Genomic DNA, 12,920 nt, shown 5'->3' with positions numbered 1-12,920 from the left:
AATTCCGTATTTAATCACAACTGAAGACTTATATTGAAAACTGAGGTACATTAGAGGAAAGACTCCCATATATTAAGGAAAAAAAAAAAAAAAAAACTAAAGTACCTAATTTTAAGTTATGATAGCAAATGTAAAAAGAATTCTAGGTGAAACAAAAACTATATTCACTCAAATGTGATAATCTTTATGTTTACTCTTTGTAAATTTTGAAGTCCTATTTAACTGGTTATAAAGGTTATCACAGAAGCATTCATAAATGGTCAAGGAATAGCATTTGCATTGCTTTAACTGTTTAAGATGAAAATTTCATCAACATTTTTATATTTAAACTATATAATCAGGTTTATTCTTAAAGTATAAGAGCGATTAAATCATAAAAACTCTATGCCATTATTTACAGCAATCTTTAGCCTTGTGGATTCTGCACATTTTGTCATATTAACACACATTTTCTGTATAAGATATTGGAACAATAATAGAATAACCAACAGCATTTTTTCATTTTCTCTATTTATTCTTTTTCAAATATATATTTTAAAAAGGATTGTTTCTCTGCTTTTCTCCTCCTGATTCTAAAAGTATTCTATGCCAAGTATAGCACATTCAAATGTTGCAAAATACAATGATAATTTTCACAAACTGGAATACATCTCATTATACATATAATAGTACATTATTTATGAAAAGGATATGGACCAAAGTTTTATTATAGTATAGAGTAGAGAGAAAATAAATTCAGATGATTATCGAGCATGGTCCGCAGGTAGAAAATAATCTAATTACAATAGAAATTACTCTATCCAGATGGACATTGAAGCTTTATTGTCCAAATGTGAAGTAATATTTGGACATTCAGAACTACCAGAACAAATACATTTATGACTTTAACAAAAATCTTGTCAACATCTGAGCAATGTCTGGTTGTAAATGTTTTCTTATGTGGAGAAGGGACTGAGAGACCAACCAAAAAACTGTTCGTTTTGGTGGACTGTCCATAGCATTCCATTGTTTATTTCAGTATAAAATTTAAAATACTCTGGGGTTTTAAGGAGGCCAAATTTATCTTTTTTTTTTTTTTCAGAATTTCTGGGTTTTAGTCTTCCAACTTCCAAATCCATTCCAAATTTCACAGACAATGCCACTACTTGCTGGTACAGAAAGAATACTGAAATTAGGGGACTCATATATTGTTTTGCAGATTCCCCTTGCTGTGAAAGGTCCCTGGAAAAGTTTTATCTAGGGTATAATGTAGGCTCCATGTTTATTGAAATCTTGGTAAGTAGAATTGAAAACCAAAATCCTGTCTTGTTAGAGCCACAAACAGTAAACTGTTAGCTCAGACTGAGGAAATCTTAAGAACAAGACTTCCTTGATTCTGGGGCAACAACTCCAAATAAACTCTAGTTACAAAATGGTAAGTAAATATTTTCTTCTGAAATTGAGTATAGAGATACTGTCGGCCTCATGATGGAAAGACACTTGGATTTGGGGGTAAAGACTGCCTTTGTTGGGCCAGCAGATCACGTTCTTTTAAGATGGAAGGTTTCAGGGATGTGAATGAGAGTGATGGATATTCCTTACATAGGTCCTCATGGGTTGCTCTTCCATGGTTAGATTAAGCCCAGAAACTCACACCAATGTTCTCATGAAGTACATATAGTGAAAGTATTGATTTTTACCTTGTTTTGTAGATTTCATTAATGAAAGTTCTCATTAATTTGACAAAATTGTAATAAATTATTCTATAATTTCTAAGTATATAAAATCATCATTCTATCATAATTATTTCACTGCTTCCTTTCAATTGCTGGTATTATTCTGTCTTATTCCCTGAGTGTAAGGTAGATTCTTTTAAGACTAGCTGGAATAATAAAAATATATAGTTTTGAGTTTTAAACAGCAATTTTTTTTAAAGATGTATTTAAAAATGAAGAAGCTAGAAGCAGGCTATGAGCTAGGTATGGGGGACATAAAAATAACTTAGAGGTGAAGCAAAGATCACTAAGCTTAGGATAATGTCAAAGGGAAAATAAACAGCCAAGAGCTATCATGACAGGAAGAGGCAAGGAAAAAAACTTAAAATGACCTCAAGGCTAAGAAAGAATAAGAAAAGAGAGAGAGAAAAGAAAGAGGAAGAAAGAAAAGAAAGAAAGAAAGGAAGGAAGGAAGGAAGGAAGGAAGGAAGGAAGGAAGGAAAGAAAGAAAGAAAGAAAAAGAAAGAAAGAAAGAAGGAAGGAAGGAAGGAAAGAAAGAAGGAAGGAAGGAAGGGAAGGAAGGAAAGAAAAGAAAAGAAAGAAAGAAAGAGAAAGGAAAAGAAAGGAAAGGAAAGGAAGAGAGAGAAAAGCAGGAAAGAAGGAAGGGAAGGGAAGCGAAGGGAAGGGAAGGGGGGGAGGGAAGGAGGGAAGGAGGGAGAGAGGGAGGAAGGAAGGGAGGAAGGAAGGAAGGAAGGGAGGAAGGAAATGTATTTATAACCAGGAAAGTAATAACGATTTGAATAAATATTGATATTCATTATAATACAGTCCTTTGAAAAGAAGCGAAAGGCTTGAAATGAATTAAAGTTATCACAGGCATTTCCATGAATAAGTGTTCAAGAGAAATAAGCAAATATTTTAATTTTCTACTCATATTTTATTGAGCTGCACCTAAAATGCCTTACAATATGTATTATGTGTAATCCACTCTATTTGCAAAGCACTGTACATATATGTTCCTATTTATCAACAGCAGTTTTGTGAAGGAGCATTAAGAGCCCTCTCATTTACATTACCTCATCTGTTCCCCACATTCCCTTCCTCATTATCCTCCAGTGAAATTGCCCCAGTTCTTCTTTCTGTATTTAGCAGGTTATCTCATAAGTGAAGTCTCTGCACAGGTGATTACCTCTGTGCCGCTTTCTCTTATCTACCTGAGAAAAACATTGTTATGAATCCACTATTCAACCTCTTCCCCAGGGCATGTTCAAATCCTTGAAAGCCCTGGTAGGACTGACCAGTTGGCTGACAGATGGGGCCTGAGTTCTCTTGGACACTTCTACAGAGCCTTGGATATTTATTCAATCCTTGTGGCCACAGCTAAGTCTATGAAAAAAATCAGAATATTTATGGAACTGGGACATCTACATTCCATGATTAGACCAGTTCCCATGATTGAATAGACACACACACACACACACACACACTCCCTTTCTTGAAAAAAAATGCATCTTGCTGGTACAGGCGCTGTGCTTCTTCTGTTTATTGTTTAAAGGAATAATAGGAACGATATTTTAGACTCAAAAGATGAGTACGGTAAGGGGGCACGAAAGCAGAGCACAGGGGAGTCAACAGGCAGGGGGAGGTTTGAAGAACTGGAAAAAAACTTTACATTGCTTTCCAGGAATTACAAGTAGTTTAGTGACTGCTCTAGATTGTTGAGTGAAACTGAGGAACAGTGAAATATGTATCTGGCAAATATGAGTCTGAAGCACCACAAGTTTTTTTTTTTTTAATTTTAACTATTTCAAACAGCAACGTTTCAGATATCTCATCTTAATACACATGTATCCTATCCTGATGAGTTAATGATCATAAAAATTTTACAGACCAGGCAGGCGGATCACAAAGTCAGGAGATCAAGACCATCCTGGTTAACACGGTGAAACCCCGTCTCTACTAAAAACACAAAAATTAGCCAGGAGTGGTGGTGGGCGCCTGTGGTCCAAGCTACTCGGGAGGCTGAGGCAGGAGAATAGCGTGAACCCGGGAGGTGGAGCTTGAAATGAGCCCAGATCGCGCCACTGCACTCCAGCCTGGGCGACAAAGCGAGACTCCATCTCAAAACAAAACAAAAAAACAAAAATGACAGACCATACTGCTTAGGTTTATGCCTTCTGTTGCTATACATTATTTCACTTTTAGAATCTAATGGTTCTGTCTCAGAATGGTGAATATATTCTCCACATTAAGATAAAACTTAAAAACCAGATCTATTTTGCACATTAGAAAATTGAAAGCAAGTTTAAGAGATCTCAATTCTAGGCATCCAACAGTTCTTTGAAGTTCATAGAAAGAGTTAGAATATGAACAATGTTTGAGGATAACAGGACAAACCCTGGATTATTCTGGAACCAAGTACAGGGTAAGAGGCTAGAAGCTACACATAAACTGTGAATTACATATTTAAATAAATTAATAAAATAATTGCTGAGAATAAGAAAATTATGAATTAATGGTAAATTTTCATCTAAAAACAAGATGAATAAACAATTGACCCCTGAAAAACATAGGGGTTAGGAGAATCACCACCGACACAGCCAAAAATCTGTGTATAACTTTGGATCGCTCAGAACTTAACTACTAATATCCTACTGTTGACCAGAAGCCTTACTGATAACACAATTATTCTATTAACACATAAACAGTCTAATATCTTCATATATTTTAGGCATTTAATACACACCAATTTTTTCTCAAAATGTTCAAGATCTCTAGGCTACAGAAGTCATCTGTATTTTCAGATTGTCACAAATTTCCAAAAAGAGTAATATATTTATTGAAAAAAATCCATATATAAGTGGACTCACTCAGTTAAAACTCATGGTTTTTAAGGATCAGCTGTGTAACACTATAAGCAATTTTTGCAAGTGAAAAGTAAAACTTTGTAATTAGTAAGCTTAAACTGCAGTAAAACGCAAATGTATCATTTCCACTATTTTTAGTCAACCCTTACATAAATTATTTATTTACGTTTGTTTATTCCAATACGGATGAGAAAGTAGGATTGTTTGGACACTGCAACATATTAACAGATAATAGAAATTTGTAAAATTTTTAAAAATTAGTTTGGAGGTGGAGGGAGCTTTGGAAATAAAAATTAAGCTCCTGTATATGAGTTAATTTTCCCACTATCTAGTATCTACTCAGAACTACGTGGAGAAGGAGGGTAGGAAGAAAGAAAAAAGTAATGTTTGCTAAGCCTAAAGATTTTTAGCATGAGGAAAACTGAGATTTTGTTTTCATTTACTTCCATGTTGATATTATCTGCACTGTATAAAAGCACCATAGGTATTTTTTAAACATTTTTATCTATTTCAAACAGCAAAATTTCAGATATCTCATCTTAACACCCATGCATCCTATCATGATGAATTAATGAACATAAAAATTGCAGACCATACTGCTTAGGTTCATGCCATCTGTTGCTATACATCATTTCACTTTTAGAACCTAATGGCTTTGCCTCAATATGGTATATATATTCTCCACATTAAGATAAAATTTAAAAATCAGATCTACTTTGCACATTAGAAAACTGAAAGCAAGTTTGCGCAATCCCCTTTAAGAGTAATAAACTATGACTCACTTCTCTTTATTATTACTATTATTATTATTATTATTATACTTTAAGTTTTAGGGTACATGTGCACTCATAGATGGGAACTATGACTAACTTCTTAGTCTAAATTATTGTTCATATAAACAGTGTGTTTAGGCTCAAAACGACATGGAAAATCATGTTAGCATTCAATATCTGAACTGTCTACTGGTGTATTTAAAATCCCTGGATTTAACCTAAATGTTATGTTTTTGACCTTTGATAGCTAGACAGTCGGTTTGGTTCTCCATAGCAATTCAGGATGAACAAGAATTGCTTCGTTATATATTAAAATTTACCTTGGCTACTTATGACACAGAAGTAAGATTATGAAATTTTTCACCACCACTGTTTCTTAAGATTCTCCTGTACATTGTGTGTGCTTAATTTTTCCTAAATAATCTTTGATGTTATATAACAAAACAAAGAATTAGACAAGTATTTATGTATTAGAAGTCATTTAAGAAAATAAAATTTAATTTTAGTTGCTAACAATCTCAACTAAAAATAATGGAGTTTTGACCTCATATTCAGTGAAAAAATTGTTAAAATATTTAGCTAACTTATCATATAATGATTGATGAATAAATATTTAATATAACTAATGATTTATTTTATTAGATTCAAAGCATCATTCAGATTTCTGGGCAGAAGTAAGGAATCTCTAGTATCAAAACCAAAAATTCTTTTAGTCTAAATGTTTAAAAATTTGGAATCTTTTTGAATCATAATTTATTAAATGGAATATTATGTTTTTTTAATACCTTCAACAATACACGAACTTAAGAACTTCAACAGTACATGAAATTTGAACCCACTGAATACCATCTCTGTGACTTATTTCTGCATTTGTAAAATAATTTTGATCTCTAATAATAGTCAAAGTAGATTATACAGTGTTTTTAATGAGTTTTTTTAGTGAGATTTATTTCCATTTGGCCTTTGAATAACTCTTTTATATATTTAACAACATTTCAATTATAACAATAACTAGTGAATGTTACATATTATTGAAAAAGCAGTGAAGGTAAGATTTAGAAATGATACTATTAACATTTTAACATTTTTCTTATAATCTGTTATTCTGTATAAATACAATTTTCATAAAATGTGAACAACTTTGTAAAAGTTTGGATACTGCCTTTTAATAATTTTTGAATAAAAATTTTCCATATTCATTTGCAAAAACATCACCACATTACTACAATGATGGATGAAAATTCCTTAATACCATAAATTATTTACCATTTCTTCCATTGTTCAATATTTTATAATGTTTCTATATTTTCAGCGTCCTAATAATAGCTTCATGAGATTGTTGAGAAAATAAAGCCTTTAAGTTACTCAAAAAGAAAAGCCTGACAGATATTAATTGATACCTATAAGAATAATAATGATTATTTGTGATGTTTTTCTATTGTTATAAGTTAGAATCAAATTTCTCCTTGTAATTTTTTAATGAGTTTTATGCTTTTAGATGACATAATTTTTAATCTGTTTTTTATGTCTCTTTTTCTAGCAATTTTCTAAAATTTCCAGAAATGATATTATAAATTAGAAAATGTTTTATTTTTCCCTTACTAAATCAAATATTTTATATCAAATTTAGAATTTTCAAAGGTTCGTGCTGCCTTCATTATAATATATAAAATATAGGTATTTGTTCAATAAAAAATTTCAATTTGCATTAAAAATTCTTGAATGAACAGATTGATTTCAGATGACTCTTTGAAATCTTTGAGCAGCATTGTACCTTACTGAATTTCTTTTATTTTAGACAACAAAACAAAACATTTTACCAACAGTTGGCCTACCCTAGTTATTAAAACTTTTATACACAGATTGTCACCAGCTTAGCTAAAACAGCAGCTGTCCACTGGAAATAATTGCAGAAATGTTTTTCTCATTGGCCTGAAATCAAACATATGTTTTCCTATAACGAATAAAATATAACTTTTTTATTGATATGTGCTAATTATTGAAAGCATTAATTACAAAGTTATACATTGGATTTTCATAGTGACAAAAAATTTCATATCTTAGGGGTCAAGATATTGATATATTTTTAATGTTTCAAATAGTTGATAAACTAAGACTACATTTTGAAATAGTAGCTTTTGAGTTATTATTTTTCATTAAATATTTGTAAAAAGTCATGTCTCTAAATTGAAAAGAGAGTAAAGAGTCCATTTTCTCCCAAAATTGTGTTTAGAGCTAATTTAAATATATTATGGAAAATAATCTTTAGTTTGGGCTGTACTGACTTTCTGTCTCTTTCACACTCGCTCTGTAGAAAGTATGATAGGTTTTACAACTTTTCATGCTCTTCTTGTACGAAATCTTCAAGTCTTCCAATTACTATAAATTTTAAATGGCAATAATTGGTAAGTAGCAAGTCTTCAACATTTTGGTTTCTACTTGGAATCATATTATTTTCATTTATGGAGAAAATAATAGCATCTGTTGTTTGCATACACAGGCTTTTGGTTGATTTTAGGGTTTCATTAGTGGAATAGTCAAGGCAGAAACATATTCATCTCTCCAAATAGGTCTTTAAAACAGCACATTGCCAGTTTGCTTTATTTTTATAGTGCTATAGATAACGGCTGCAAGTTTCTTAAAGAATAGAATTGATGGGTGTTATTACAAATGTAACTCAAGGTTCCCTAAGAGTCTGACATCTAAAAATAAATGCATAGCTTATCTTACTAAAATTAAAATAGTAATGGTCCCATATGGCCATTCGGTTTGTCTAGTACATTCTCCCATCAAACAGAAAGGAATTCTCAGTAATCTGTGATAAAAGATAAATAAAGAAAACATTACCTTCTGTATAGTAATGATTCCTTCCTGGGTTTCTTTGTCAACAGAAATCTTAAAAATGCCCAAACCATCACCATCCACAATCTTGTACTCCATTTCAGCATTAGCTCCAATATCTGCATCGGCAGCTTTAATTCTGGCCACAACTGAGGCTACAGGTAATGATTCTGGGACGTTATATTGATAAGACCCTGTGAAATTCAAAATAAGAAATGAACACGTTACACCAAACTAACCAATAAAAATTTAACTATTGGGTTATTTTGGCATCATCGTAGCATAACTTCTTTTTATTTTTTAATAAAAAATATGCTAAGGTAATGGAAAACAAAAGATGAGTTTCATATAGCCTTAAGAGATATGATGGGAATGATTAGCTAACAATCACTGTGGTAGCAGAAATAGATGGTGAGGAAAAGCAAGAGAAGACTCTCTAATTCTTGTATTTCTGGTGGTGAGAAATATCCTACACTGAAAAATAAAAATAAATTTAAAGTAATTATCATTGATATATAATTAGTAAATGTAATTCAATATGATAATTACAATAATGTGTAAAATACTAAGAAATAAAAATAGAATAGATTGGGCTTGAAATGGGCAAATACAAGCCTAAATCATTTTCATAACTTAATGTTGGAATTTACTTAGCATTTTACCAAAAGAGTTTCAGAAAACTAGGTAAGAAAACTGGATAAGAAAGGAAAATAATGATTTGTGTGGGTTGTATGTAGAACTGATTTGGGCCACAATGGTCCAGGAGCCTAGACAATATTAGTTGAACAGAAACAAACAAACAAACAAACAAAAAACAGTAAAACAGAAAAAAATAACTTTTAAAAATTTTTGTTTAACTTTTGTAATAACTCCTCTTCACCATCCCTCAAACTAAAGAAAAAGTTTGGGGGCAGATGAAGAAATACATGAACCGCATCACTGAGAAATGAGGAAACACCTCAGCACACTATATTCCTTCATTATTTTTTCTCTAATCATTTACTTTTTCCTGCCTCCTGCATCTACTTCCGTTTCCTTTGGTTGTTAAATTGTGGTGCATTTGTCCCGTCTTGTGAAGGGAGAAGAAAGGATTCTCTCTGAGAAGAATATAGAAAGGAAAATGTGTCTGGTACTGTACTATGGAAATATGTATTAGACTGAGACTTGTTTGCAATTTTCTAAACTTTGTGAATAGTTACTGTTTGTATTTTAAATGATTATAACATATGCTATTACTTTTGAGTGACCCCTTTCACATATCTCAAAGTGTCATAAAATTCCAAAATGTCAAGGTTAAACTAGTGATTCAATGGTAGAGAAAAATCCCAGCAAAAATGAATAACAATGATATATCCTTGGATTTTTTCACTTTAATAAGTTTGAGGGGATCTATAATGGCCTAGAAAACCTGTATCTTACTAAAATTCTGCATAATTTTATCAATCTAGGCTTAAACAAAAGGAAAGCAGTTCATTTGATTATGAGCCCAAGATAATTGCATTATTACATTTTTTAATTCTAAAAGTCCCGCCTTCTCCATGATAAGCCAGCAAGATCACAACTAAGAATAGTCTTATTTAAAGAAAATAATGCAACACCTGGGGTCACTTTTTTATATTACCAGGAGATACCATTTCTTGTATAATAATATAAATATTAAAAATATGTAAGATAAAGAGGAAAATTTTAAAGAAGCAGTCATTGAAGGAAAAAACAGTGACACTTGTATTTGCTCAGAAAGGTTCCTTTTTTGATATAATTCACTTCTAAATTCTGTTGATAGGGAGTTTAGTTTCCCAATTCTACTGGAAAAGCATTTTAGAGACATTGTACCGACATTATAGTCTGTACAATCTCTTTATTTTCTTGAGTGTTCTAAAGAAATAACACATACACTTAGGGAAAAAAAGGGAACTAAAAAGAGAGTGAGATGAAACGGTTTTTACAAGCAGCACACCTCTACCTAGAGAATTTTTTTTTCTTTTTTCTTGGTTAAGTTAAAAGCCCCTTTGGTCAAATAAGTGGAATTGAGGGCATTTGATTTTCTAGTTCTTTAGATTGGTCTTTAAAACACTGAATGTTTGCAGAAGAAAGACGTGGGGGAACTGCTAAAGGAATGTTCAGTGTGTATAAACTGGCTTAAAAAAATGTGAAATGAAAAAATGAAAATGTCTAGTACTCTTTTTTAATTTTCAAAAATAAATCAATATTTTAGTGCATAGAATGAATAAAAATGTATTTGAATATTATTAATTGGCAACAACTTTATAATTTACAAAAAATAAAAAGAGTAATTCTTAGAAAAAAGACTAATACGTAAACACAATAATTGTCTAGTATTCAAAATGTGAATGAAAGAAAAATCTTACTATATTTAAGAGAGAAGTAATGAAAATATATGATGGCTTCTATTTCTTCTCAATACCCTTATAATCCATAATTTTGATTATGTCTCTAATTATGTCTCTAATAAAGTGCAATTTGGGAGAATGAAGTAAGAAAATTATTTGCTTTAGAAGCATTTGAAAAAAAGTCATTTTAAAGATGTATTTTGTAGACTCTCAGGGAAAGTTATTGCACTTGTATCATTTAAGAAAACAACTTACTTCGAGGAAAGCGAGGTGGATTATCGTTGACATCAGTTAGGGTCACAGTGACTGATGTAGTTCCTGACAGTCCTCCATTTTGACCAACCATATCCTTTGCCTGAATAACAAGCAAATACTGGTCTTTAGCCTCTCTATCCATGTTTGGAAGGGCAGTCTTGATGACTCCTGTAAAATTTCAAATCCCAGTAAAACTCATCATGAATCACTGCATTTATACTAACAAAGAATACTGATACAAGTAGTAAGTTCTTCTTGAGTTGTTGCCTTTTGTTGTTTTGTTTGTTTACTTTAAATAATTTTACTGTGTATTAAAGACCAAAGAAATATGATAGTTTTACACAATGTTACAAAACAGAGAAAACATTATTAACGTGGTTTTCTCAATACTGAATAAAGAGGATTATCTTTAGGTTCCATGGAAAAGTGGTTAAGGAAATAACAATTTATAAATAAATAAAATGGCCTTTTACCTAGAATAACGGACAGTCACCTGTACAAGTACACAGCAATGAACTTGTCTTTTTCTTCCATCTCAACAACTTATGAAAATGCATAACCACTTATTATCAGTTTTCAAGTTAAATAATATTCCTACTATCTTTAGCAACAATATTTTTGTTTAAATCTGAGCACACTAGCTCTCAAACACAAACACACACATACATCAGCAACAGATCTATATTTTAGGCATTCAAATTACACTTACTTGAAAAGTCCAGGTTGCTTATTTATTTTTTGACATTACTCATTTATTCTAACACACTAACTGTAGTTGGATGCTATTGTCACAGCAATCCAGGCTCACTTTAAGTAACACTTTCAATGAATGCTTATGTGTGTCTACATATTTTATAATTGATCTTTGAAATATTATAATAAAAATGAAAAAAATATATACAAATTAGGTCCAGGTGGTAAGTACCTAATATATAGATATTTTTCTTAGAGCCATAATGATTTTATGGATTTTTCATGTTTGCTCTTCAATACTTCTATTAACTCTAATTTACAACAAAGCAAATATTGACTTCCCTAATACTGTCACCAAACATAAACAATCTTTGCGTGAGAGTTCTGGGACATATCTCCACCTTTTTCTTTTCTTGTTTTTTTTTTTGTTTGTTATTTTTTGCTGTTAATTATCTTTATTTCTGTAACCCCATTTTAAAAAATTGAGCATTGCTTATTTTGAACATGACCAACACAAATTTCATTTATATGAAAAAAATATGAACAAAATGAGTTGTCTGGAGAAAAGAAGTCCCAATTATTTTTTATGTTTTTTTAAAAAAATTTGATTCATCTCTCATTTTTCCTTCTAATATCAGTGTGTGTGTGTTATCATCTGTGCACATTTATTGTGATGGAGAGAAGTCTATAACCCCTCAACTAATCAATAAAGGAAACACTGCAGCCCCATCCTTTCATGGGCTTGCTTTGTGGAATTATTTTTGAAAGGAAATATAGCATCGTTAAGATAGAAGTCTGGTAGTCAAAGTTTCTCACTTATTTTTCACACATCTAATTGTCTCTTTATAAGTGAGCCTATAAGTAACACCTTTCCAAGGCAGAAATCATCACAAAGTTTGCAAATCAATGCAGGTAGGAAAGGTAGTTTCCAAATTCCTCAACTATTGAACATATTTTTGACAAGAATAATATAATTGGGAAAAGTTGATTTGAAATAAGAACACCCACTAATAATAGATTTCTACTTGTATGGCATTTGCTCACTTTTACTTTTAAGTAAAAACTGTCTAAATTTGGAAAAGCATTCTCATACATTGGATTTCATTTGTGTTTTGTCATGTATTATATAATTGTGTATATAAATACACACACACAGAGAAAATTGTTAATACCATATGACTGAACTAATAAAGTCTAGTCTTGACCAATTGGATAGCTATACCTCTGTGAGATTTACATCCTTAATACTAATCAATAATTTTAAGTCATTTAGGCTTAGCAAAAAAAAAAAAAAAAAATCTATCGATGGGCTTTTTGGAAAAGACACTGGCTCATATTTTAGACTTTGTGAATAATAATGTTTCTATAGCTATATCATCTGACACTATAACTCAGAACTTTTCATTTATTTATAATCCATGTTCACAAAAAGCATTGTGCATGTAA

The 12,920-nt window shown here is 31.2% G+C and overlaps 1 protein-coding gene across 4 annotated transcripts in view; it reads right to left on the bottom strand.

The window, feature by feature from the left end:
• Positions 1-12,920, bottom strand: part of CDH7 (cadherin 7) — a 138,790-nt gene that overhangs the window by 57,755 nt on the left and 68,115 nt on the right. For all 4 annotated transcript variants that reach the window (XM_054461399.1, XM_054461397.2, XM_054461398.2 and 1 more), the window contains exons 5-6: positions 10,782-10,949; positions 8,182-8,369 (exon numbers count right to left, since the gene is read on the bottom strand). In XM_054461399.1, coding sequence (XP_054317374.1) covers positions 8,182-8,369; positions 10,782-10,949 — 356 coding nt within the window. The remainder of the gene's footprint in view (positions 1-8,181; positions 8,370-10,781; positions 10,950-12,920) is intronic.

The sequence above is a fragment of the Pongo pygmaeus genome, chromosome 17 (genome assembly GCF_028885625.2).
Source record: "Pongo pygmaeus isolate AG05252 chromosome 17, NHGRI_mPonPyg2-v2.0_pri, whole genome shotgun sequence".
In the NCBI taxonomy this organism is placed as follows: domain Eukaryota; kingdom Metazoa; phylum Chordata; class Mammalia; order Primates; family Hominidae; genus Pongo; species Pongo pygmaeus.
The sequence above is the reverse complement of the archived record's forward strand: the minus strand, read 5'-3'. Positions and strand labels throughout refer to the sequence as shown.